This window comes from Dendropsophus ebraccatus, chromosome 9 (genome assembly GCF_027789765.1).
Source record: "Dendropsophus ebraccatus isolate aDenEbr1 chromosome 9, aDenEbr1.pat, whole genome shotgun sequence".
In the NCBI taxonomy this organism is placed as follows: Eukaryota; Metazoa; Chordata; class Amphibia; order Anura; family Hylidae; genus Dendropsophus; species Dendropsophus ebraccatus.
Window position 1 is genome coordinate 117,858,986 of NC_091462.1, and position 27,555 is coordinate 117,886,540.

The 27,555-nt window shown below is 49.3% G+C and overlaps 1 protein-coding gene across 1 annotated transcript in view; it reads right to left on the minus strand.

The window, feature by feature from the left end:
* Positions 1–769: 769 nt before the first annotated feature.
* The window catches only part of LOC138801658 (proteoglycan 4-like), a 31,889-nt gene continuing 5,103 nt past the window's right edge, over positions 770–27,555 (minus strand). The window contains exons 2-9 of the mRNA XM_069984702.1: positions 23,198–23,418; positions 14,667–14,864; positions 11,316–11,344; positions 8,694–8,967; positions 6,527–6,811; positions 5,148–5,170; positions 3,525–3,792; positions 770–974 (exon numbers count right to left, since the gene is read on the minus strand). Of these exons, the coding sequence (XP_069840803.1) occupies positions 784–974; positions 3,525–3,792; positions 5,148–5,170; positions 6,527–6,811; positions 8,694–8,967; positions 11,316–11,344; positions 14,667–14,864; positions 23,198–23,418 (1,489 nt within the window). The 3' untranslated portion in view covers positions 770–783. The remainder of the gene's footprint in view (positions 975–3,524; positions 3,793–5,147; positions 5,171–6,526; positions 6,812–8,693; positions 8,968–11,315; positions 11,345–14,666; positions 14,865–23,197; positions 23,419–27,555) is intronic.

A 27,555-nucleotide genomic window follows, 5' to 3' on the forward strand; every position in this document is an offset into this window, starting at 1 on the left:
GCTTCAGTAACTATACAGTAACTATACAGATCACACTGCCCACCCCATCAGGACATGATTCTCTCCATGAGGGTCTTCTGGCTCATCGGGGGCAGGATGGGAGCGGGTTGTGGGGGAGGGGCACTCATTAGGCACCACTGATACAATATTGGGGTCCACAACAATGAGAACACAAAGTCACTAAGAACTATGGTCCTCAGATGAAGAACTGGCCCAGGAGGGTGTCAGAATATTAGCGTGCTGATGGTCAGTGATGGGGATGGGCTTTGCCTAATCCTGCAGTCAACATTCATATAAACACACACGTACACATGGATATACAGAAATTTACACATTGTGCAATTGTTCAATATGTCCCCATTGGGCTTCAACAACGCTCTCCAGTTCCTAGACACAATGTGTCACCTGTAATCACTATAATACCCAGATGAATTTCATCCCTCTGATTGGACACTGATCCCGCTGTGTTACGGTAAACCTGGTCCCTCATAATCCCCATAACCAGCAGTCACACATGGGGTGAGATCAGGGGAGCGAGGAGGCCGCAGTGCTGGAAGTAACAGCTGATCACCCATCCATCTGTGAAAGCCTCAATCTATACAGATACTGCTACAGCGCCACCTATTGGCCTCTTTAATAAAATTAAAAAAAAAAGGTTGGAGCATCACCTAAGTGCCCCTTGTCGTATGTGGATCAGCAGAGCGCCCCCCCGGAGCCCTGTGAGCTGGAGATATTTAGTTAGTTTGGCTGACCCTGTACACACACGCACCTGATCTCCTTCTCTTAGCCCATGGACATCATCGCTTCCCTCAGCTTCTCCAGGAGGATTGTGCCGTCTTGTTTATCTCGCTCGGATATAAGCAGCAGGTTGCAGGCGTAGTTATCGATGCTGGGCTGACTCTGTAGAATCCTACGCCTTTCCTCCCCGCTGCTGTCCTGCAGATCATCGATCACCACTATGACATGATCCCTCCCTGAGGAGACAGGATGGGGGGCTACCTGTGAGCGCACAGTATATACAATACACAGCCAGAACCCTATACAGTAATATATCCTATACAGTAATACCTCCATTCCCAAACACTTTGTTATTGGAACAAAATTTTCCCCTTAAGTTTGTTTCAGTACTTGAACATTTTTCAGTCGCCTGTCAGCTGAACTATTGATCGAGGTGTCAGATAGCAAGGTTACAGGAGCAGGGATTCCTGTCATAATGAGGGGAATCCCAGCTCTAAATGGGTGTTTCCTGCAGCGAAGGTGCAGAGAGAAAGACAGAAGCGGCGCGGCTGTTTGATCTTGTCGCACACCGGCCGCTGATAGAACTCTGCGCCAAATTCAAAGTGTCCAGCGATGAGTTCTTAAAGCGGGCAACTCACGGCAAGTTTAAACAACCACCCCGCTTCTGTCTCTCTGTCGAGGGGAACACCAGTTTACAGCGGGGATTCCCCTTTTTTACAGTAAGTAGTGGTGCAAGATGCTCCGCTACTTACTAGCAGTAAGTCCTTGCACTCTGTGGGCCGAGCGCCCTGCACCCATGGAGGGTGGAAACCAAGAACACACACTTACATTGTTCCCTATGGGAATACACATCCCGGTTCTAGAACAGCCTTCCAGAACCGATTGTGTTTGAGAACAGGGGTGTTACTGTATAAAGCCGTATACACAGTTCAGCCCTGACTCATCTGACTACAGAGCAGAACACAGGGCTACCTGGAAACAGTCATCAAGCTGCTCCTGACAGATCCTGTATTACATCATACATTGTATAAAGGTGCAGGGTGGGTGGTGATGCAGTGTCCCACTATGTGTTGTCCCACTAGGGGTGTTACTATTATTCACACCCTTCACAAAAGTCTGTACTTTTTGTGGTCTTATTATGGTGAAAGTAGTATTTAGAGTTGACCACTAGATATCGCTGTATTATGTATTTATGTATAGAAGCTGCACAGCTGAAGGATCGCAAAGGGTTATCGTATTTATGTGTTACCAGAATCTGTGAACCTGTAGGATTTCTGCTTTCTTCTCTCCTATCACCTCTTCTCTCTATTCTTCTATTGCACTCTGTTCACCCAATCACAGCGCACCCTACATGCTGCAGAGGAAGTTAGTCCCATGGGAGGGAGGAGCAAGAGCTTTCTGTTCAGGACAGTGTGGAGAGAGGACGCAAACTAGAGTAGCTCTGTACAGCAGTCTTGTCCGAGCCCTTGCCCTCTGCCAGGTCCTCAAAGTTCAGTCTTAGCCAGTGCCCCGCATGGGTAGGACTCAGGACAGTACACTGTCACCAACTGTCCTACACGTACCCACTCAAAGCACTATGCTGTGTTAAACCTCTTGAGAGAGGACCAGCTAACAGATAACATCAACCCACGCCATGGAATAGGAGAGGTCATATAGCAGGACAGTATCCACAAAAGCCACAGAGCCAGGAACTGATCCGGGTGGAGCAAAGTTGCAGTAAGCCTATGAACTCCATCTCGCAGCACGGGTGTCAGCAGGGAACCCTCAGCATTCCGCTCATCCCAGGTAACAAGATCTGGGGCCTGTGTCACCCATTAGTACGGTTCGGCCAACGCTAGTGGGCATAAGGTGGTGTGAAGACTGAAATAAAGGTCAATACACAGGCACAGGTCTTCTTTTTCTTCTACTACAAGTATTCTTCTTTTATATCCTCCAACATTGTGGCAGAGCACAGTACTACATGGGTTGAGACTCTCACAACATCCTCCTCTCTGCTACTCTGCCTCAGTACAACCTTATCAACACAACTATCTCCTACTCAGCACTTATCTCTCTGTCTTATGTGCGAGTTTGTATTGGAACTTTTGTCAAGTGTATCTGAAAGATTCTCCTGTATTACCTTCTGCACATTTACAAGTAATAAACCAACTCAACGTCATCCCCGAGTCTGTGATTATTCATCACCACCTACACAGTATATACACCGCAACCATGGGACATGCTCCCCTTTCTGTGGGTGGCGGGTCCTACTATCGGGGAGGGTCATTATACGGCTTTGGCCACCTGTGACTACATCATCTGTGACATAATCCCAAGGTACCTGGCAGCACCCCGACAGGACACCGACCACAGGGGAAAAGGGTACAACCGGCCTTACCCGCTAAAAGCAGGCGTGCCATCACACCTGTGTGCCCACCTGGCACTGGCATCACGTGGCAATCTAATAAGGTCCGGCTGTATCTCGGCCATCCACCACCGGAGTGGCATCACACTACAACGCCTAGCAAGTGACTGGCCGTCCCTCCGCTATAACACCCTCCCGGGGTACACCACCCTTACACCTTGGTAAAAGTGTTTCTATGCAGTGTCACAGTTAGGACAGGTTGGTTGCTGTTCCTCACTCCAACCACTAGGTGTCACACTCTCCCACAGCACAGCTGCGGTCACCACAGGTTTAGCTACACACAATGTTCCCTCTATAGTAACTAATTCCCTCAGTTATAGTTAGTGCCTGTGGCTTCAGGCCTGACAGGACGAGCTACACCTGTTCTCCAGGTCTAACTTACCGAGCACCATGCTCATGTTCTCCAGTTCTTCATCGTACAGAGAGTCCGTCACATCGGTGACATTCACTCGGCCTCGGTTCTTGGTGTGGTACAGTATACCACAGTTGCAGAGCTGTAGTTCATCAAAAAACTGCACAATCTGGTTGTTGGCGATATAAAAAGATCTGACATCAGAAACGAGTGAACTCAGATCCGACCGGAGCCGCGTCTCCATCCAGGAGTAATCACTGTTAGAGGATCGGGAGAAAATCCCTACAGTGCCGAGATTCTGTACCGGAGAAAGATAGAGAGTGATGGTTACTGGTGAGGGGTAGGAGTAACCCCATAGTGATGGCAGGAGGAACAAGGAGGCCTATGTTATACATGAGAACGTGGATAGATGCAAAGAAGATAGATAAAAAGAAAGATAGATACATAGATAGATAAATATCCACACCCTGTATTTGTACAGGGGGCCACGTCTCCCCGAAAATAAACCAAGAATTCCACAGCACGTTCTTTGGTGTGAAAAACTTCAAAAAGTGTTTCATTCCATATCGGTTGACATCGGAAAACTGCAGGTGACAACGGAAAACTTCGGACACTTTGCTCAACTCAGATAACTAGGACTGTGGCTTGTGTTACCCTCGTAGGACGGACACCCCGACACTGCAGGGCAAAAGGTTGTTATAGCAACAAAGGTCGAAACACGGGCACAAGTATTCTTCTTCTTCCAAGTATTCTTCTTCGAGTATCTCTTTTACTAAAGTTCCAGCAGAGCTCACTACTAAATTGGGTTGGGACTCTCCACCCTCTTGACGATCTCCTCTCTACTCTTCTGAACTCTCAGCACTCAACCAAGCTAGCACTACTTTCCTACCTCAGTACTCTGGCATCTCTCAGTACAGACTCAGTGAGAGCAAGTCTGTATCAGTCACGTATTACCCTACTATCCTGTATTATCTGAGACTTGTCAGTAATAATTGCACCAGCACCCGTCTACACCAGCTACACTACCCTTGGGTCTCATTCCCCTTTCTGTCCGGCTGCGTCATATCTCCACTCTGGACCACCGTGATGAGCGCCCAAGGGACCATCACAACCCAGCAGGTCACCGACCATTGGGGAGCAATATAGCAAACAACACACTAAAGCATGTATACCATCCCACCTGTGTGCGGAACTAGCACTGGCGTCACGACAGAACTATAACCAGCTGAGCTATATTCCACCAACTAACTACCATAGAAGTGGCGTCACTCAGAACAACTTAACAGGTGACCGGTCGAGCACAGCAGAAGCAGCGCACCACAGATAGATAGAGAGAGATAGATAGACAGATAGAGAGAGAGAGAGAGAGAGAGAGAGAGATAGATAGATAGATAGATAGATAGGAGATAGATAGATAGATAGATAGGAGATAGATAGATAGATAGATAGATAGATAGATAGATAGATAGATAGATAGATAGGAGATAGATAGATAGATAGATAGATAGATAGATAGATAGATAGATAGGAGATAGATAGATAGATAGATAGATAGATAGGTAGATAGATAGATAGGAGATAGATAGATAGATAGATAGATAGATAGATAGATAGATAAATAAGTAGATGACAGATAATAGTATCACTTCTTACCTGTGTTTTTACCGTCTTCTTATCTTTAATATATAATAAACACAAAGAAAAAGATAAAAATCACTAAAGATTACAGTAACATCATCACATTATCTCTATATCCTTCTAGTAATGTGTGTGAGTATATTTTTGGGGGTTTTTTTTGCATAGGGGCGGGGGGCGTGACTGATATTAAATAGGGGAATGGGGGGGGGGGTGAGTGGACTGACTATATCACTAAATGGTTAATGATGGGGTTGCAGGAGGGAAAATGATAATAAATAGGAACTGCAGGAGGGGACTGACACTACATGGGGGATGAAAAGGGGCTGACACTAAATGGAGACTGCAGGGGGGGGGGCTTAATCTAAATGGGGACTGAAGGAGGGGCGAATACCAAATGGGGACTGAGGGGGCTGACACTACATGAGGGTTGCAGAAGGGGGCTGACACTACAAGGGGACTGAAGGAGGCGACTGATACTAAATGGAGACTGCAGAAGGGGCTGACACTAAATGGGGGTTGTAGAAGGACACTGACACTAAATGGGGGTTGCAGAATGATTTGGCACTACATGGGTTTTGCAGAAGGCAGCTGATACTAGATGGAGGCTGCAGGGGCAATGGATACTATATGGGGACTGCATGGAGAAGAACTGATTCAATAAGGGGACTGATACTATATGAGGGCTGCAGAAGGAGTATATGATACTATATGCAATGTACAGAGAAGAGGACATATGTTATATGAATTATATGGGGCTGCAAGGGGGGACTGATACTGTATGGGGGTTGCACAGAAAGCTAATACCCTATGTGAAGGCTGCACAGGGTGGTTGTGCTGATACCATGTGGTACTATATGAGGTCTGAGAGGTGGAATAATGATACTATATAGGGGCTGCACAGGGGGGGTTCTATACTATTTGGGTGCTGCGGAGAGGGATTGTGTACTAGAATATGGAGCACAGAGAAGCTTGACTGCTCAGAGGGACCTGATACTATATAGGGACTGCACAGAGGGGCCTATACTATAAGGAGATCTTACTACTATATGGCCATGTTTACACATTGTGAGGACATCGGCTGTTGTTTGACACGGTCTCGTCAAACAACCACCGATGTCCTACACGTTCATCCGGCCGATATTACCACACACAATAATAAGCAGAGTACAAGCCGCAGCAGAGGGGGGGGTGGTAATAATGTGACTATTACTCACCATGATAGACCTAGTACAGGCCGCAGAAGATGGGGGGGGGGGGGGGTGGTAATATAACTATTCTGGGTGGGGGTGAGGTCAGCCTCACGGTTCAAACCTCATCATGTGACATCGGGGCAGGTGCGGCTGTTAATCTTTCCTATGATTCTCCCCAGTATGGGTGATGTGTTTGGTCATTACCAGGGTGTGCAGCCGGCAGGGGGTCCGTGGTCTCGGGGGTCTCAGGGTCCCTCAGTCTTGTCTCCAGGGATTCCTGCAGTCTGATCAGCTTCTCTTGCGTCTTCAATTCTTCACTGAAGGAGGAGACACGATCCAGATGTTCCCTCAGCTTCTCCTTCCATCTGAACAGGAACAATGGCGCCATCTGGCTGAACCTCGTCTTCTTATACTGATCCTGGATTTCCTCCTCTGAATCCTCATCCTCCAGATCATCGACCACAACAACCACCGGCAGCCGCTTCTTGTCTGTGAGTAAGAAGGATCATCCAGTGTAATATACAAGGCAGACATACATTATAATCGCCAGTATATGCAGTATATGGGGGTCTCTGGGTTATGGGGTCTGCTATAGGAGCACACTGCCTCTGGGATGGAGATATATGGGGGTCTCTGGGTTATGGGGTCTGCTATGGGAGGATACCGCCTCTGGGATGGTGATATATGGGGGTCTCTGGGTTATGGGGTCTGCTATGGGAGGATACTGCCTCTGGGATGGAGGTTTATGGGGGTCTCAGGGTTATGGGGTCTGCTATGGGAGGACGCTGCCTCTGGGATGGAGATATATGGGGGCCTCTGGGTTATGGGGTCAGTTATTGGAGGATACTGCCTCTGGGATGGAGGTGTATGGGGGTCTCTGGGTTATGGGGTCTGCTATAGGAGGACGCTGCCTCTGGGATGGAGGTATATGGGGGTCTCTGGGTTATGGGGTCTGCTATGGGAGGATACTGCCTCTGGGATGGGAGTGTATGGGGGTCTCTGGGTTATGGGGTCTGCTATGGGAGGATACTGCCTCTGGGATGGAGGTGTATGGGGGTCTCTGGGTTATGGGGTCAGTTATTGGAGGATACTGCCTCTGGGATGGGAGTGTATGGGGGTCTCTGGGTTATGGGGTCTGCTATGGGAGGATACTGCCTCTGGGATGGAGGTGTATGGGGGTCTCTGGGTTATAGGGTCAGTTATTGGAGGATACTGCCTCTGGGATGGAGGTGTATGGGGGTCTCTGGGTTATGGGGTCTGCTATAGGAGGACGCTGCCTCTGGGATGGAGGTGTATGAGGGTCTCTGGGTTATGGGGTCTGCTATGGGAGGATACTGCCTCTGGGATGGAGGTGTATGAGGGTCTCTGGGTTATGGGGTCTGCTATGGGAGGATACTGCCTCTGGGATGGAGGTATATGGGGGTCTCTGGGTTATGGGGTCTGCTATAGGAGGACACTACCTCTGGGATGGGAGTGTATGGGGGTCTCTGGGTTATGGGGTCAGTTATTGGAGGACGCTGCCTCTGGGATGGAGGTGTATGGGGTCTCTGGGTTATGGGGTCTGCTATAGGAGGATGCTGCCTCTGGGATGGAGGTATATGGGGGTCTCTGGGTTATGGGGTCTGCTATGGGAGGATACTGCCTCTGGGATGGGAGTGTATGGGGGTCTCTGGGTTATGGGGTCTGCTATGGGAGGATACTGCCTCTGGGATGGAGGTGTATGGGGGTCTCTGGGTTATGGGGTCAGTTATTGGAGGATACTGCCTCTGGGATGGGAGTGTATGGGGGTCTCTGGGTTATGGGGTCTGCTATGGGAGGATACTGCCTCTGGGATGGAGGTGTATGGGGGTCTCTGGGTTATAGGGTCAGTTATTGGAGGATACTGCCTCTGGGATGGAGGTGTATGGGGGTCTCTGGGTTATGGGGTCTGCTATAGGAGGACGCTGCCTCTGGGATGGAGGTGTATGAGGGTCTCTGGGTTATGGGGTCTGCTATGGGAGGACACTGCCTCTGGGATGGAGGTGTATGAGGGTCTCTGGGTTATGGGGTCTGCTATGGGAGGATACTGCCTCTGGGATGGAGGTATATGGGGGTCTCTGGGTTATGGGGTCTGCTATGGGAGGACACTACCTCTGGGATGGAGGTGTATGAGGGTCTCTGGGTTATGGGGTCTGCTATAGGAGGACACTGCCTCTGGGATGGAGGTGTACGGGGGTCTCTGGGTTATGGGGTCTGCTATAGGAGGACGCTGCCTCTGGGATGGAGGTATATGGGGGTCTCTGGTTTATGGGGTCTCCTATTGATGTTTTTGCTGTCACACTATATTGCTTGGTTTGTCCTATACTGTAGGGTTCAACAGTCGGACAGTTACCATAGGTGTTTAGCGTTTTGCCGTCTATCTCTGCGTCCTCAGAGTTCTTCCTCTGAATTATCTTCTGGAACCTTTTCTTGCTGTAGTGCAGGACGCAGGAGGAGGGGCCGCCCGTCTTCTTGATCTTCGAGGCGACTATAAGATCCACCATCTTATTAGCTCTTATCGGTGTCTCCAGCAGCCAGTGCCTCTTACCTGGTGCCTCGGTTTCTTGGATGAAGAAGATGACGCCATGTTTGCCCTTTTCAGATTTTTTCAAGGCTTTACTTTTTTTCTAACAGAGAAGTGAGATGTGATGTGTCTAGACGCAAAATGGGAGAAATGCTCCCCCCCACCCAAGTAGTCGTCGCAACAATTTTACACTTCACTTAGAAAAGATGACTCCCTCCAGACCCCACATCCTAAGTTCCAATATTCTAAATTATCCATTGATTATATCTGTCATCACTTGCATAATATAACTGCTCTTACCGTAAAGAACCCTTTCCTGTATCTAAGTCATCTTCACTTCCCATGTACATTACATCTCCTGGTACTTCTATAGTATGAGGAATAAAGGTTGTGACTAGGGATGAGCGAACTTTTGAAAAGTTCTGTTCGGTTCGATCTGGCGAACTTTCGTGAAGTTCGGATTCATACAAACTGAACCTAAAATGAACCTTGCTGAATAATTGCAGCTACAATAGTGGGAGTCTAATAGGGTATAGTAGTTTCGTTTAGTTGCAGTTGCAATGAAAAAAGTGGAAAAAATCAAAGTCCAAAAATAATGAAAAAAATTAGCCAAGGTGTGAGTGATTACACGGGACATAGGACACAAAGCTCCTTGGACCCAGTAGGGTGGAAAACAGACATTTGACAGTGGAACCAGCAGCAGTAATAATACTGTATTGGACCCAGTGTGGTTGAGAACAGACAATTGACGGAGAAGGAGGAGGAGGAGGAGGCAGTAGCACTTGATTGTACCCAGCCCAGTATGGTTGAGAACAGACAATTCACGGAGGAGGAGGATGATGTTCAGCCTTGGAGTGGTGGCCTGGGAATCCTCGCTGATGATATTGTTCACCGCACTTTCAAGAACACAGACGAGTGGGATGCTGTTGTTGATCCCATAGTCATGCCTACTCACAAACAGAGTTGCGTCCTCAAAAGGGATCAACAATTGGCAGGACATGTTCGAAGAAACCTGCGCACTATGAGGTTTGTCACATGTGCCATACAAGGTGTATGACGCAGCCCTCCCTGCTGAACTGCAGAGACAATGTTCCCTCCTTTGTGGGCTACAACACTTCCCACCGTTAGTTGACCTTGGCTCAGCCATTCATATATCTCCTCCCTGATGGTCTGGAGGAGCTCCTGCCCACTGTGGCTTCGTTCACACAGGCTCACAAAATGGAGGACAGCCTGAGAGCGCCGGGCCTGACATTGTTGGTAAGACACCGGGGCAGGTTGGACTGCAGTCAAAGCGGCAGATGGTTGCAAGCTGGTGGAGGCAGAACTTTTGCAGAACTGGCCCCCTAAAGCACCGGGGAGGTGACAGTGGCAAGAATGGGCTAACTTTCTGGTGGTCTTCTGGGGGAATGTTGACCCAATGGGCAGTAACAGACATTTACTGCCCTCGCCCATAATTAAAGGGCCAGACATCAGCACTGGGGTGCACGGTCTTGGACACCAAGAATCGCAATGAGTCGCCAACATTTTTCTTCAAAACTGTGCAGTAATGGGACAGCCGATGGGACTTTTTTATTTCTGGGACAGTGATGGGACTTTTTTTTGGACTGTTTTTTTTTTTTAAACTTTTTTTGTTGCGGCTAAACGGGGTTCTCCTATTTTTTGAACCTTTATTGTAAAGATATGAACTGAGATTTCCCCTTAATAAATTAATTAATAAATAAGTTTGAACACTGAAGTTGCTTTAAAGTGTCTTGGTTGATACTCACAGACAGCTGTCACATTACATTTTTGATTAGACAGCACCCAGGTATATCTGAGGAGACTAATTTAAGGTCTCACCCTAACAGGGGTGATGTCACACATCTTGATATTCACAGAAAACCAGGATACAAGGGCTTAAAGGAGTAATATTCCCTTGTATCCTGGTCTATTCTGTGAAAAAAGTACACTATTGCGTTGTCGTTGTTATTTTTACCAGATTCGTAACAAATTTTCTCAAAGTTTGGTTTGGTGCCGAACCGAACTTTTTGCAAAGTTCGTAACAAATCTGGTTCGTAACGGTTCGGTTCGCTCATCCCTAGTTGTAGCCATTAATCTGGCACCATAAACTTGTATTTGCTTTGGCTGCTGTTGTCTAGTACTGATGATAGATAGGAGATAGATAGATAGATAGATAGATAGATAGATAGATAGATAGGAGATAGATAGATAGATAGATAGATAGATAGATAGATAGATAGATAGATAGATAGATAGGAGATAGATAGATAGATAGATAGGAGATAGATAGATAGATAGATAGATAGATAGATAGGAGATAGATAGATAGATAGATAGATAGATAGATAGATAGATAGATAGATAGGAGATAGATAGATAGATAGATAGATAGATAGATAGATAGATAGATAGATAGATAGAATACCCATTCCTATGGAATACTTGTCTTACCTTCTTTGGTTTCGACATTCCTTGAGAACCTGTAGATTAGAAAAGAGAAGAAGGTAAGATGGTGGTAAAGATTATCTTCTCACAGCTACTAATAAAGGCTCGGGATGAGCTCACCATTCACTCGAGTATCGCAGTACACACAAGTACTTGATACTAGAATACCGCATGGTGCTCGAAAAAAATTAATTGTCTCCTCCCCGGATGTTTGGCGGCCTAAATCAGGAGAGAGCTGCTGGAGCAGGGACAAAGCAGGTGGTTACATTATATAGTCAGGTAGGTGACAGGGAGAGCTGCTGGAGCAGGGACACAGCAGGTGGTTACATTATATAGTCAGGTAGGTGACAGGGAGAGCTGCTGGAGCAGGGACACAGCAGGTGGTTACATTATATAGTCAGGTAGGTGACAGGGAGAGCTGCTGGAGCAGGGACACAGCAGGTGGTTACATTATGTAGTCAGGAAGGTGACAGGGAGAGCTTCTGGAGCAGGGACACAGCAGGTGGAGGGTTACATTATGTAGTCAGGAAGGTGACAGGGAGAGCTGCTGGAGCAGGGACACAGCAGGTGGTTACATTATATAGTCAGGTGACAGGGAGAGCTGCTGGAGCAATTCCCGCAGAGGTTACCGACCATAGGGCATGCAACAAATATTACCAATAATACCAGTGAACACAGGACAGAAAATCCCGGCACACCCCCGTCAGACTGCTCTCTGCCCCCATACAAGAGGCAGGAGAGTGTCACAGGAACCACGAGAAGCCCCAGAAGAGGATCAGCACAGGTAAACGTCCAGGATGTCGCCAAAGTCACAAACAAACCATTGGCTCAATATTCTGTTTATACAAGAGACAATCTGCCTTTGTGCCCCCATATACTATAGGTCCCCTCTGTGCCTTCATATAGTAGAGGTCCCCACTGTGCATCTGGATAGAATAGGCCCCTTATATGCCACCATATAGCACTAAGGCCCCCTCTAAGCCCCTATCTAATGTACACCCTTTCTTTACCTCCATATTGCTCCTGTCCAGTGGTTGGCTCCCCCCGTTTGTTGTTACTACCCCTCTAGTAAGCCCCTTCCCCTTTAGACAATCCCTCTGTAGTAACCCCCCTCCCCATAGACAATCCCCCAGTAGTAACTGCAGTGTCCCAGAACAGCCCTTCTTATGCTCACACTTTCATTATAAACAGTTCTGTTCTGGAAAGCTATGGTCCACTGCAAACTGCGTGTATTGTGTCCCCCTTCTCAGTATTTAAGTCTGCCATTTCAGTCATTTATTGCATGTGAATTCAGGTATCAGTGTCAAAAGGTATTATGTCGCCTCCTAGTGTTCAAGGATGGTACTTCTCATGTATATTCCTCTGTATATGCCTAATGGTGTGATGATGCAATGGCTGGATGTCACGTGACTGTGCCCTGCTTCCATGGTAACACCAATGGTCATCGAGCTTTTGGCTGGGGTTACCATGTGACTTCCTGTGCTACCTCAGTCTATTCCCTGCCACAGAGGGGGTAGGTTGTGAGTCGAGTCTTGTCCTCCACCTGCAGGAGACAAGTTCTGTGTCTGTCCTCTCTCCCTGCTAAGAGAGAGGCCTGCGTGTGCTCTGCTGCTCCAGTCCGCTGGCTGTGTTCCTGTCTCGAGTCTCAAGATTCTCATCTGGGTGTCGATTCTTCAGTCATTCTTCAGCTCCTCTCATCCTCATCTCCTCAAATCATCAACAGCAAGTATTTCATTCAAGTCTCATTCCACCCAGCATCTCAGCTTCAGTTTCACTACTACTCCCATTATTCAGCACGCTAATCTCACAGCCTATTGCAGCATCACCCATTATTCTGCTTTATTCAAGATTGCCTTATTCCCGGCTGTACCCGGAGAGACTGTTACTACTAGTTACCACCGTTACAATAAATACACAACTACCGTTGTTTCTGAACCTTGGCATTGGTGTGATCATTGGTGCCCTGACTAAGGACAACGAAGAATCGCATGCCCAGTATTCCCGCATGGTCAGGAGCCCGGCTTCCAGCTGTATCACCCTCGTGCCTAAACCGTGACCACTACTTCCTACAGCTGCCCCGGTTCCTGCACCCTCACAACATCTGCACTGCGGAAGTGGCCCCCAGGGGCCAGGGCGTAGCAGTAACTCCCCTCCCCTGTAGACAATACCTCTGTAGTAACTCCCCTCCCCTGTAGACAATACCCCTGTAGTAACCCCCCTCCCCTGTAGACAATACCCCTGTAGTAACCCCCCTCCCTTGAACATAATCCCCCAGTAGTAACCCCCCTCCCCTGTAGACAATGCCCCAGTAGTAACCCCCTCCACTGTAGACTATCCCCCTGTAGTAAGGCCCCTCCACTGTAGACTATCCCCCTGTAGTAAGGCCTCTCCCCTGTAGACTATCCCCCTGTAGTAAGGCCCCTACCCTGTAGACTATACCCCTGCAGTAAGGCCTCTCCCCTGTAGACTATACCCCTGCAGTAAGGCCTCTCCCCTGTAGACTATCCCCCTGTAGTAAGGCCCCTACCCTGTAGACTATCCCCCTGTAGTAAGGCCCCTACCCTGTAGACTATACCCCTGCAGTAAGGCCTCTCCCCTGTAGACTATCCCCCTGTAGTAAGGCCCCTCCACTGTAGACTATCCCCCTGTAGTAAGGCCCCTCCACTGTAGACTATCCCCCTGTAGAAAGGCCCCTCCACTGTAGACTATCCCCCTGTAGTAAGCCCCCTTTCTTGTAGTCAATTCCTGCTGTAGAAAGCCCCCTCCCCTGTAGATAATTTCCAGGCCCCCTAACCCCGTCACCCCACCCTCTTCATGTAGGCATTTCCTCTCCCTATAGTCATCGCCATTTTTGCTAAAAAAAGAAAAGAAAACATACTCACCTGGCTCGGCCACAGTCCTTTGGCGTTCCATGCACTTCCCAGCTCTCCAAGCGCACAAGTGATGTTGGAATATGAGGGAGAGCACGGCCGCCTGTGGCCTGAGGTATAATGCTGCCTTCGGCCACAGGAATAAATGACAGAGCAGGGAGCCAATGGCTCCTTCTCTGTCAGTCAAGGCTCTGCATTGTTTAACTGCGCGGTTAGCAGGAACGCTCACAGGTAAAGAAACGGAGCAGAGGTACGGTGCATGAAACTGGCCCTCTACGATGGCTGAGTGAACAGTGCAGCGGCTGGCACAATGGCGGTGTTACTGCCCCACTGTATAGTGTGAATATGCAGCAGGACAGGCAGCTCACAGCGGGTATTTGCCCGGTCCACCAGACTGTCAGTCGAGGCGAGCCTTTACACCATATGGCATAGACAAGGAGCAGAGTAACTGGTCACCCCCTCACCCCAGTAATGTCCCTGCACTCACCTATAGCTAAATGTTCTCGGATCCGCCTGATTTTAATGGCCATGTCCTGCAGTTCGGCATCTTGGGGAATCCTTTGCAGCTCTGTCCTTGTAAACTGGTGCAATTCACACTGATTATAGCCACCATCCTGCCACTCAGATATGGCCGTATCCTCCGGGTCCTGGATGTCTCCGATCACCACCATCACTGCCCGGGGTCCTGCACATCATGAACAGTAAGAAGAGATGAAAGAACAAAGAATCTATCTCATAGCGACCTACACAATATCTATCCACAAGGCGTTTAGTCTACAACCCAGTCCCGTGTGTTACATGTCACCTATTGTTCCATCGTTCTGCCCCTAATACCCCATAATGGGACGTAAGAACAGAATTATAGAAATCTTTGCTAATTTATTAGAAAAAAACAGAAAAACTATAATCCCGCATGACTAGAGATGAGCAGATTTACATTACAAGTAAAGCAAAGCGCTTCATTCGCCCAGCGGTCTGCTTATTCTCCGGCTGTTTGGAAAACCTGGATCCAGTCCTGAGAAACTGGGAGAACTTTTCCAGGACTGGATCCAACTTTTCCAGGCACCCAGGGAGGAGCAGCACGGAGAGGCACAGAGATCAGAGGCAGCCGGGGTATAAGCCGACTGCCAAACAAACAAAGTGATTTGCTTCTTTTATAATGTAAATTCGCTCATCTCTATCTATGACCATAAGTATTCGGAGCCTACACTATGACAGGTGACATTCTGCTCCACCAGCTTCTCCTGATCATCTCTCAATCACCATTGGTAAATTCAGCTGATTGGATGAGATCTAGAGAGAATCCACCCCTATAAATATAAGGCATCACAGCTGACAATGCACTGGAGCAAAAAAACAAAACATGAGGAGGAAAAAGCTGCCTGTAGAGCTCAGAGACAGGACTGTATGGAGGAGGAAAGAGCTGCCTGTAGAGCTCAGAGACAGGACTGTGTGGAGGAGGAAAGAGCTGCCTGCACAGATCAGAGACAGGACTGTATGGAGGAGGAAAGAGCTGCCTGTAGAGCTCAGAGACAGGACTGTGTGGAGGAGGAAAAAGCTGCCTGTAGAGCTTAAAGACAAGATTAACTGGAGGAGGAGGAAAGAGCTGCCTGTAGAGCTCAGTGACAGGACTGTGTGGAGGAGGAAAAAGCTGCCTGTAGAGCTTAAAGACAAGATTAACTGGAGGAGGAGGAAAGAGCTGCCTGTAGAGCTTAGAGACTGGATTAAGTGGTCGAGGAGGAAAGAGCTGTCTGTAGAGATCAGAGACAGGACTGTGTGGTGGAGGAGGAAAGAGCTGTCTGTAGAGCTCAGAGACAGGACTGTGTGGAGGAGGAAAGAGCTGCCTGTAGAGCTCAGAGACAGGACTGTGTGGAGGAGGAAAGAGCTGCCTGTAGGCAGTGTCGGACTGGAGTGCCTTGGCCCACCAGGGGAAATCATTCTTGGGGCCCACCCTTCTGCCACCGCACTTATCTATGGTAACATTAATAAAGGTACATTAACACAGCGTGATATGGGGCAGTGTAGGGCTGCAAATGATTGCTAATCAGCAGGGCAGGTGATGTGCAGCCGACAGCAATGATCTTAGCCGCACAAAAGATCAAATCAGCCGACTATGGGGCATTTGCTGGCATGTCAGCCAATCTCTGGCACTTTTACATGGGCCGATCATCGGCTGAATAGACTTCCTAGGAGCACTTGTTACCGATTATTGGCCGGTGTAATCGCGCTATAAGACAATTTTCTTTGCATGATAACACTGTATGCTACCAATAACACCAGTATATAAAGAGCAAATATCCCCACACATATTACCGCTATACAGTAACTGACCAAATCCTGTATATCAAGACCGATATTACCAATAAACCAGTATACAGGAGGGAAATAGTATCACCATACATATTACCGCTATACTGTTACTGACCAAATCCTGTATACTGAGACCAAAATTACCAGTACACAAGGGGGAAATATTACCGCCACACCACAACCATCACCACCATATTGTTACTGACCAAATCTGGTATACTAAGACCAATGAACACCGCACCAGATTACAAGTAACAAATAATACCCCCACATACTGACTAACACCACCACATACTGACTAACACCCCCACATACTGACTAACACCACAGCTGCTATTGAATAAAATCCTCTGAACAAAGATCAATATCCCCTCATACAGTCATATAGAGGTAGCCCCAGCTCTACACCATATACATTACGGTGCACATAGATTTAGTGACTCACAGGGGACGTCTTCTCTGATCGGAGTTCTTCCCTTTTCATCTACTTCTCCATCTGCCCTGGGCCGTTATGAGAACTTCTCCGAGCCACGAATCCACAGAATCTGCCAGAGAAATATATTAGGCTCCTTACTCTGTCACCATCCTCATCTCTCTACAAACTGCACATCTGTATTGGCCTCTTTACACCTTCTCTCAGTGGTTAGCCCTGACTATTGTGTGTGTTCATATATATATATATATATATATATATATATATATAAAATACATATATATATATTGTGCACACACCTTGTAGATGGCCCCTTGTTCAGTCCTCCATATAGATGGCCCTGTGTCCCTGTGTGCCTCTACTATAGTAGAGATCCCCCTCTGTGTAATCCCTTTATAGTAGATGACAACCTCTGTGCATTCCCTATTATCAGGGGTAGGGAACCTTGGCTCTCCAGCTGTTGCAAAACTACAACTCCCATCATGCCTGCAACAACTGCAACAGCTGGAGATCCAAGGTTCCCTATTCCTGCCCTATAGTATATGGCCCCCTCTGTGTAGTCCCCTTATAGATGACCCCTCTGTGTAGTCCACTAAAGTAGATGCCCCCTATAGCCTATTGTATACACACCGCACCCAGTATAGTTAACCTTATAGATGCCCCCCATTGTTGTCCCCCTCTGTGTAGTGCCCTTTATAGATGCCTCCTCAGTGTTGTCCTCCTTATAAATTGCCCCCAACCAGTGTCCCTTATAGATGGCTCCCTGTGTTATCCCCCTTATAACTGGCCCGCTTGTGTTATCCATCCCCCCATATAGATAGCCCCCTTATGTTGGCCATCCCTACCCCCCATATAGCCCCTTATGTTGTCTATTCCCCCGTATAGCCCCCTTATGTTGTCCTCCCCCTGTATATAGCCCCCTTAAGTTTTCCTTCCCCTGTATACAGCCCCTTATGTTGTCCTCCCCTGTATACAGCCCCTTATGTTGTCCTCCCCCTGTATACAGCCCCTTATGTTGTCCTCCCCCTGTTTATAGCCCCTTATGTTGTCCTCCCCCTGTATACAGCCCCTTATGTTGTCCTTCCCTGTATATACCCCCCTTATGTTGTCCTTCCCTGTATACAGCCCCCCTTGTGTTGTCCTGCCCCTGTATATACCCCCTTATGTTGTCCTCCCCCTGTATACATACCCCCTTATGTTGTCCTCCCCTGTATACAGCCCCCTTATGTTGTTCTCCCCCTGTATACAGCCCCCCTTATGTTGTCCTTCCCTGTATACAGCCCCCCTTATGTTGTCCTGCCCCTGTATATACCCCCTTATGTTGTTCTCCCCCTGTATACAGCCCCCCTTATGTTGTCCTGCCCCTGTATATAGCCCCTTATGTTGTCCTTCTCCTGTATATAGCCCCCTTATGTTGTCCTCCCCCTGTATATAGCCCCCCTTATGTTGTCCTTCCCTGTATACAGACCCCCTTATGTTGTTCTCCCCCTGTATACAGCCCCTTATGTTGTCCTCCCCTGTATATACCACCCTTATGTTGTCCTGCCCCTGTATATAACCCCTTATGTTGTCCCCCCCTGTATACAGACCCCTTTATGTTGTCCTCCCCCTGTATACAGCCCCTTATGTTGTCCTCCCCCTGTATACAGCCCCTTATGTTGTCCTTCCCTGTATACAGCCCCCCTTATGTTGTCCTTCCCTGTATACAGCCCCCCTTATGTTGTCCTTCCCTGTATACAGCCCCCCTTATGTTGTCCTTCCCTGTATACAGCCCCCCTTATGTTGTCCTCCCCCTGTATACATACCCCCTTATGTTGTCCTCCCCCTGTATACATACCCCCTTATGTTGTCCTGCCCCTGTATATACCCCCTTATGTTGTCCTCCCCCTGTATATAGCCCCCCTTATGTTGTCCTCCCCCTGTATATAGCCCCCCTTATGTTGTCCTCCCCCTGTATACAGCCCCCTTATGTTGTCCTCCCCCTGTATACAGCCCCCCTTATGTTGTCCTCCCCCTGTATACAGCCCCCCTTATGTTGTCCTCCCCCTGTATACAGCCCCCCTTATGTTGTCCTCCCCCTGTATACAGCCCCCCTTATGTTGTCCTCCCCCTGTATACAGCCCCCCTTATGTTGTCCTCCCCCTGTATACAGCCCCCCTTATGTTGTCCTCCCCCTGTATACATACCCCCTTATGTTGTCCTCCCCCTGTATACATACCCCCTTATGTTGTCCTCCCCCTGTATATAGCCCCCCTTATGTTGTCCTCCCCCTGTATATAGCCCCCCTTCTGTTGTCCTGCCCCTGTATATACCCCCTTATGTTGTCCTCCCCCTGTATATAGCCCCCTTATGTTGTTCTCCCCCTGTATACAGCCCCCCTTATGTTGTCCTGCCCCTGTTTATAGCCCCTTATGTTGTCCTTACCTGTATACAGCCCCCCTTATGTTGTCCTCCCCTGTATATAGCCCCCCCTTAAGTTGTCCTCCCCCTGTATACAGCCCCCCTTATGTTGTCCTCCCCCTGTATATAGCCCCCCTTATGTTGTCCTCCCCCTGTATATAGCCCCCCTCATGTTGTCCTCCCCCTGTATACAGACCCCCTTCTTGTCCTCCCCTGTATACAGACCCCCTTCTGTTGTCCTCCCCCTGTATACAGCCCCTTCTGTTGCCCTCCCCCTGTATACAGCCCCTTATGTTGTCCTCCCCTGTATACAGCCCCCTTATGTTGTCCTCCCCCTGTATACAGCCCCCCTTATGTTGTCCTCCCCCTGTATATAGCCCCCCTTATGTTGTCCTCCCCCTGTATACAGCCCCCTTATGTTGTCCTCCCCCTGTATACAGCCCCCCTTATGTTGTTCTCCCCCTGTATACAGCCCCCCTTATGTTGTCCTCCCCCTGTATACAGCCCCCCTATGTTGTCCTTCCACTGTATATAGCCCCCCTATGTTGTCCTCCCCTGTATACAGCCCCCCTTATGTTGTTCTCCCCCTGTATATAGCCCCCCTTATGTTGTTCTCCCCCTGTATACAGCCCCCCTATGTTGTCCTCCCCTGTATACAGCCCCCCTATGTTGTCCTCCCCTGTATACAGCCCCCCTTCTGTTGTCCTCCCCCTGTATACAGCCCCCCTTCTGTTGTCCTCCCCCTGTATACAGCCCCCCTTCTGTTGTCCTCCCCCTGTATACAGCCCCCCTTCTGTTGTCCTCCCCCTGTATACAGCCCCCCTTCTGTTGTCCTCCCCCTGTATACAGCCCCCCTATGTTGTCCTCCCCTGTATACAGACCCCCTTATGTTGTCCTCCCCCTGTATACAGCCCCCCTTATGTTGTCCTCCCCTGTATACAGCCCCCTTATGTTGTCCTCCCCTGTATACAGCCCCCTTATGTTGTCCTCCCCTGTATACAGCCCCCTTATGTTGTCCTCCCCCTGTATACAGCCCCCCTTATGTTGTCCTCCCCCTGTATACAGCCCCCCTATGTTGTCCTCCCCTGTATACAGCCCCCCTATGTTGTCCTCCCCTGTATACAACCCCCCTTATGTTGTCCTCCCCCTGTATACAGCCCCCCCCCCTTATCTTGCCCCCTCTGATAAAAAATAAAAAAAAACACAAGACAACTCACCTAACCACACGATCCCCCGTCGGTCGCCGGTGTCCTCTTCTCTGACAGCAGCTCCGATGTGAAGTCCCGCTGGTGCCATCACTGACCTCAGTGTGCGCCGCGGTGGCTGGGACTTCCGGTATGCGCTGCATGAACCGGAAGTCCTAGCCGCCGCGGCGCACACTGAGGTCAGTGATGGCGCCGCCGGGACTTCGCAACGGAGCTTGCGTAACTCTTGTGATCGCAAGCAAATCTCTGCTTGCGGTCACAAGAGTGATTGACAGGGCGGGAAGCCGTAGGCTTCCCGCCCTGTCAATCACAACACTGCTTACATTTAACTGGAAGCGATTGTTGCGATCGCTTCCAGTTAAAAAGGGAGGTGCGGCCCCCGGCCCCCCTAGGAGCAGGGGGCCCACTCCAGCTCGGGGCCCACCGGGGGTTTCCCCGGCCCCCCGGTGGCCCAGTCCGAGCCTGCCTGTAGGGCTCAGAGACAGGATTGTGTGGAGGAGGAAAGAGCTGCCTGTAGAGCTCAGAGACAGGACTGTGTGGAGGAGGAAAGAGCTTCCTGTAGAGCTCAGAGACAGGACTGTGTGGGGGAGGAAAGAGCTGCCTGTAGAGCTCAGAGACAGGACTGTGTGGAAGAGGAAAGAGCTGCCTGTAGAGCTCAGAGACAGGTCTGTGTGGGGGAGGAAAGAGCTGCCTGTAGAGCTCAGAGACAAGACGGTGTGGGGGAGGAAAGAGCTGCCTGTAGAGCTCAGAGACAGGACTGTGTGGAAGAGGAAAGAGCTGCCTGTAGAGCTCAGAGACAGGACTGTGTGGAGGAGGAAAGAGCTGCCTGTAGAGCTCAGAGACAGAACTGTGTGGAGGAGGAAAGAGCTGCCTGTAGAGCTCAGAGACAGGACGGTGTGGAGGAGGAAGGAGCTGCCTGTAGAGCTCAGAGACAGGACTGTGTGCGGGAGGAAAGAGCTGCCTGTAGAGCTCAGAGACAGGACTGTGTGGAAGAGGAAAGAGCTGCCTGTAGAGCTCAGAGACAGGACTGTGTGGAGGAGGAAAGAGCTGCCTGTAGAGCTCAGAGACAGGACTGTGTGGAAGAGGAAAGAGCTGCCTGTAGAGCTCAGAGACAGGACTGTGTGGAGGAGGAAAGAGCTGCCTGTAGAGCTCAGAGACAGGACTGTGTGGAGGAGGAAGGAGCTGCCTGTAGAGCTCAGAGACAGGATTGTATGGAGGAGGAAAGAGCTGCCTGTAAAGCTCAGAGACAGGACTGTGTGGAGGAGGAAAGAGCTGCCTGTAGAGCTCAGAGACAGGATTAAGTGGTCGAGGAGGAAAGAGCTGCCTGTAGAGCTCAGAGACAGGAGTGTGTGGAGGAGGAAAGAGCTGCCTGTAGAGCTCAGAGACAGGACTGTGTGGGAGAGGAAAGAGCTGCCTGTAGAGCTCAGAGACAGGAGTGTGTGGAGGAGGAAAGAGCTGCCTGTAGAGCTCAGAGACAGGACTGTGTGGAGGAGGAAAGAGCTGCCTGTAGGGAGCAGAGACATGACTGTGTGGAGGAGGAAAGAGCTGCCTGTAGAGCTCAGAGACAGGACTGTGTGGAGGAGGAAAGAGCTGCCTGTAGAGCTCAGAGACAGGACTGTGTGGGGGAGGAAAGAGCTGCCTGTAGAGCTCAGAGACAGGACGGTGTGGAGGAGGAAAGAGCTGCCTGTAGAGCTCAGAGACAGGACTGTGTGGAGGAGGAAAGAGCTGCCTGTAGAGCTCAGAGACAGAACTGTGTGGAGGAGGAAAGAGCTGCCTGTAGAGCTCAGAGACAGGACTGTGTGGAGGAGGAAAGAGCTGCCTGTAGAGCTCAGAGACAGGATTGTATGGAGGAGGAAAGAGCTTCCTGTAGAGCTCAGAGACAGGACTGTGTGGGGGAGGAAAGAGCTGCCTATAGAGCTCAGAGACAGGACTGTGTGGGGGAGGAAAGAGCTGCCTGTAGAGCTCAGAGACAGGACTGTGTGGAAGAGGAAAGAGCTGCCTGTAGAGCTCAGAGACAGGACTGTGTGGAAGAGGAAACAGCTGCCTACAGAGTTCAGAGACAAAGAAGCAGCTGAACAACTCTCAGAATATAATCTGATTCTATGCTCTGACTGTGTAACCCAAGATTGAACTTTTTGGCCTCAATTCTAAACACCATGTCTGGCTACAGTGAAACCTGGTGGAGGTAGAATCATGTCCAGAAGAATCCAGGCGCTGCCCATTAGCTGCCCCATAATATTCCTACATTGGAGCCTGGTGGAGGCAGCAAAGTACAAGATAATGACCCTAAGCGCACAACCCAGATCACACAGGAGCGCCTTAGGGACAACACTGTGAAGGGCCTGGCCAAAAAATCTCTGGAGAGACCTGACAGTGGTGTCCATCAATGGTCCCCAGCCAACCTGACAAAGCAGGAGAGGATCTGCAGAGAAAGGCAATCATCCCCAAATCCAGGTGTAAACCTTGCGGCGTTATAGCCAAGAAGACTGTAAGCCGGAATCGCTGCCAAATGGGGCTTCACCCAATGCTGAGTGACCACTCCGACTACTGATGGGTGGAGATTACAGGGATTATACAGATTCCTACCATCCTGTCCTTACATCTCATGTCTCTCTAATATCTATTCTTTTCTTTGTAAAGATATTCCTGCTTCTACCCCATTGAACTCACCTTTCACGGAGACGCTTTCTTCCAAGTATGGCTTCATCTTGTCCATGGCGCTTTCCAATGTGGGTGCGGAAGAGCAGAATACGACTACAGAAGAATCCCTCACATCCGACATCCAGTCTGTAGTTGTAGGACTGATGTTATGGCAGTCATCGGTGAAGCGTCTCATCCATCTCTGCAGACCGGTGATCCCATTCTCCTCTTCCAATGAGAAGATCAGCGCTCTGAGGGAGGAGCACACCCATCGTGGAGGAATTATAGGAGAGGATACAACCTGTGACCACAACCATCATAACTACAGAGCGGCCAATGACTGGGCCGCAGATCGGCTTCCAGAGACGGCACCGCTCTTGTCTCCAGGTTGGGTGCAGGTTTTGCATCTCCGTTCCATTGAAGTGAATGGAGCCTGATTGAAACCACACCTGACCTGGAGACAAGAGTCATGTTGTCTCTGGAAGAAAGGGGCCATGTTTTTTAGCGCTGAAGAACACCTTTAAGTATTTGGGCAGTTTTTGTGGGGGCATTACATTACATACCATTGCTGTTAATTGAACAATTCACATCTATGTCTCCCGACATATTTATATGTATTGGAGCCAATCATCTGCTCGTACCTATGTGGCCATGAAAGAGTCTACTACCAGCTACGTCCCTGAGATGAGGGCCGTCACCTCTCCTGCATTCCTCTCGGGGACAGTAGATAACACCTTGCACTTTGTCTTATTGCGTCTCGTAAATCTTGAGCTTTTCAATGTTTTTCTGTAACTTATAACCATGTTGGCACTGTACACATGACTGCAGGTGCACGGATAGTAAGGGGTTAATCAGGAATATAATGGGAGCCCTCGTAGTATCCCAGCTGTGTTGTGGTACCCGTGCCCCAGCGGCTGCAGTCTGAGGTTGTCACCCGGCTGTGGAGACGCTATAATAAATCTTCAATTCCTCTAAACTCAGAAACAAAGCAAATATATATATATAATCCTTCTATGCAGCGAGGGAATTTATACCGATATAACGACACCCATATTTCCCAGCCCAAAGCCACGGACATAACTTTATCCTTATTAAGGCCTTATTCACACGTTCCGTAATTTACGGATCCGTATTTCCGTATCCGAGTTAGTGCACATTGATGTCCATTGTCCTATTCACACGATCAGTAGCAGAAATGGATGAAAATCAATCTGTAAAAAAAAAGGACATGTCCTAGTGTGGACCCGGTGCGGACCCAGATTTTTTCACGGATTCTCTCATTGACATCAATTGTCTACGGATTGTTTGCGGATTGCAACATGTTTGGCATCCGTATTTCCGTAGAAAAATATGGATAACTCATGCTCCTATTTGCACAGCAGTATATAGAAGTGCTGGGATCTATAGTTCTCCGGATCTCTGTTGCTGAGCACCGTGTGCCGATTGTAGCAGAATCCTATCGTGTGCCGATTGTAGCAGAATCCTATCGTGTGCCGATTGTAGCAGAATCCTATCGTGTGCCGATTGTAGCAGAATCCTATCGTGTGCCGATTATAGCAGAATCAGTAGACGAATGTATTGAGGCAGTGTTGGTGATGGTATATCAGAGAGCTGGGATCTGTAGTACTCCACAAGGTGAAGACCATACAGAAGGGTGCCTGCTCGGAACATTGCATACTTTATATTGTGCCGAATTTAGCTGACAGGCCATTCATTCACTGCTCACAGTCTCTTGATTCATTGATACTTTCCTAACCACATAGTAAACACCAATTTATTGAGCTAATTGGTAATGATGATTGGCAGCTGGGCTACAAAGTACCAATTACCTCAATAAATTGGGGTGTTTACAATGTAGTTAGGAAAGTATCAATGAATCAATTAAGAGCACTGAAGGCAGAACGTCACAGGAGGATCGCATAAGAGATCGCATCATTACCGCAAGAGGGGGTCTGATGCCGCAGAGGGGGGTCTGATGCCGCAGAGGGGGTCTGATGCCGCAGAGGGGGTCTGATTCCTGCCGAGCACGGAAGCGTCCCCGGTTGCCATGGTGATCGCAGGAGGGGTCTGATGATGCCTGTAAAGACCAAGCACAGAAGTGTCCTCCTGCGATCACCATGGCAACTGGGGACGCTTCCGCACTCGGGTTGGGATTGCAGGCATCATCAGACTTCCGTGCTTCCGGATGCAATACGGAAGCAATACGGATGTCCAACCCGTAATTTTTAGCGGGTGGTTTCCGGACCCGAAAAAATTACGGAATGTGTGCATAAGGCCTAAGGATATGCTGCCTATATAAAACACCTACAAACAACCATAAAAACAGAGGTCTGGAAGTCCCACATCATCACGCAGATATAGTAAAGATAAAATGGTGGGAAGAAGGACTGAAAAAATGTAAGGTGCCCCCTACTAACAATGCATCCCACTATACGAGGGGCAATTGTTACACCATCAGCAGTGCACGGGCCTCAGCACTTGTGTAGCTACCATAAAGACTGACCCCGCCACTGCTATCAGGCAGTGCTAAGGGACCCTGGCGACATGTTGACTGACAGAGGAAGAAACCATTGGCTCCCCGCCCTGACAGTCTTGTGGCCGGAGGTAGCATTGCACCTCCAGCCACAAAAGCCCCCCCATACTCACCTGGCCCGGAGCAGTCCCTCTGCGTTTGTTCTACCAGCTTCTACCATAAGTGACGTCACTCATGCACTAGAGAGCTGGGAGATTGAAGGAACACACCGGACCATAGTTTTTTGCTATGGGGCCCCATGAACCCTAGCTACCCCCCCCTGATAATGTGATAAAGACCGACAATAAAGCCGGAACGATAGTTGTAACGAATACCGTGAAATATGTGTCTGAAATACGATCCCAATGTGGGTGATGTTGGGAGATGTGAACCCCCGCCATGTGACCCCACAGGTAAATTTAAACAACAGTTGTGTGACATCATAGAACATGCGGTTGAGGTCAAAGTAATAGATAGGAAGTTGGCTGACATGGTCCATAATCCAACAATATCGGTGTTATACACCTTGCCAAAAATCCACAAGGATTCAGAGAACTCTCCCGGCAGACCTGTTGTCTCTTTTTAATCTTGTTGCAATTTTTCTGAGAAAGTTCGCAACGGGGGCAAAATAATCTGTTACAGACAGACCCCCATCTCAGTGACCCCCCCTCTCAGTGACCCCCCCTCTCAGTGACCCAATCTCAGTGACCCCATGTCAGTGACTCCCCATCTCAGTGACCCAATCTCAGTGACCCCATGTCAGTGACTCCCCATCTCAGTGACCCCCATCTCAGTGACCCCCATCTCAGTGACCCAATCTCAGTGACCCCCATCTCAGTAACCCCCATCTCAGTGACCCCCATCTCAGTGACCCCCATCTCAGTGACCCTCATCTCAGTGACCCCATCATAGTGACTCCATTTCAGTGACTCCCATCTCAGTGACCCCATCTCAGTGACCCCATCTCAGTGACCCAATCTCAGTGACCCCCATCTCAGTGACCCCATCTCAGTGACCACCATGTCAGTGACCCCATCTAAGTGACCTCATCTCAGTGACAGTGACCCCCATTTCAGTGACCCCCATCTCAGTGACCCCCATTTCAGTGACCCCATCTCAGTGACTCCATCTCAGTGATGCCATCTCAGTGACAGTGACCCCCATTTCAGTGACCCCCATCTCAGTGACCCCCATCTCAGTGACCCCCATCTCAGTGACCCCCATCTCAGTGACCTCATCTCAGTGACCCCATCTCAGTGACACCATCTCAGTGACTCCTATCTCATTGACCCCATATCAGTGACCCAATCTCAGTGACCCCCATCTCAGTGACCCCATCTCAGTGACCCCCATCTCAGTGACCCCATCTCAATGACCCCCATCTCAGTGACCCCATCTCAGTGACCCCCATCTCAGTGACCCCATCTCAGTGACCTCATCTCAGTGACAGTGACCCCCATTTCAGTGACCCCCATCTCAGTGACCCCCATCTCAGTGACCCCCATCTCAGTGACTCCATCTCAGTGACCCCATCTCAGTGACCCCCATCTCAGTGACCCCATTTTAGTGACCCCCATCTCAGTGACCCCCTTCTCAGTGACCCCATCATAGTGACTCCATCTCAATGACCCCCATCTCTGTGACCCCCATCTCAATGACCCCCATCTCTGTGACCCCCATCTCAGTGACCCAATCTCAGTGACTCCATCTCAGTGACCCCATCTCAGTGACAGTGACCCCCATTTCAGTGACCCCCATCTCAGTGACCCCCATCTCAGTGACCCCATCTGTGACCTCATCTCAGTGACCTCATCTCAGTGACCCCATCTCAGTGACCTCATCTCAGTGACCCCCATTCTCAATGACCTCATCTCAG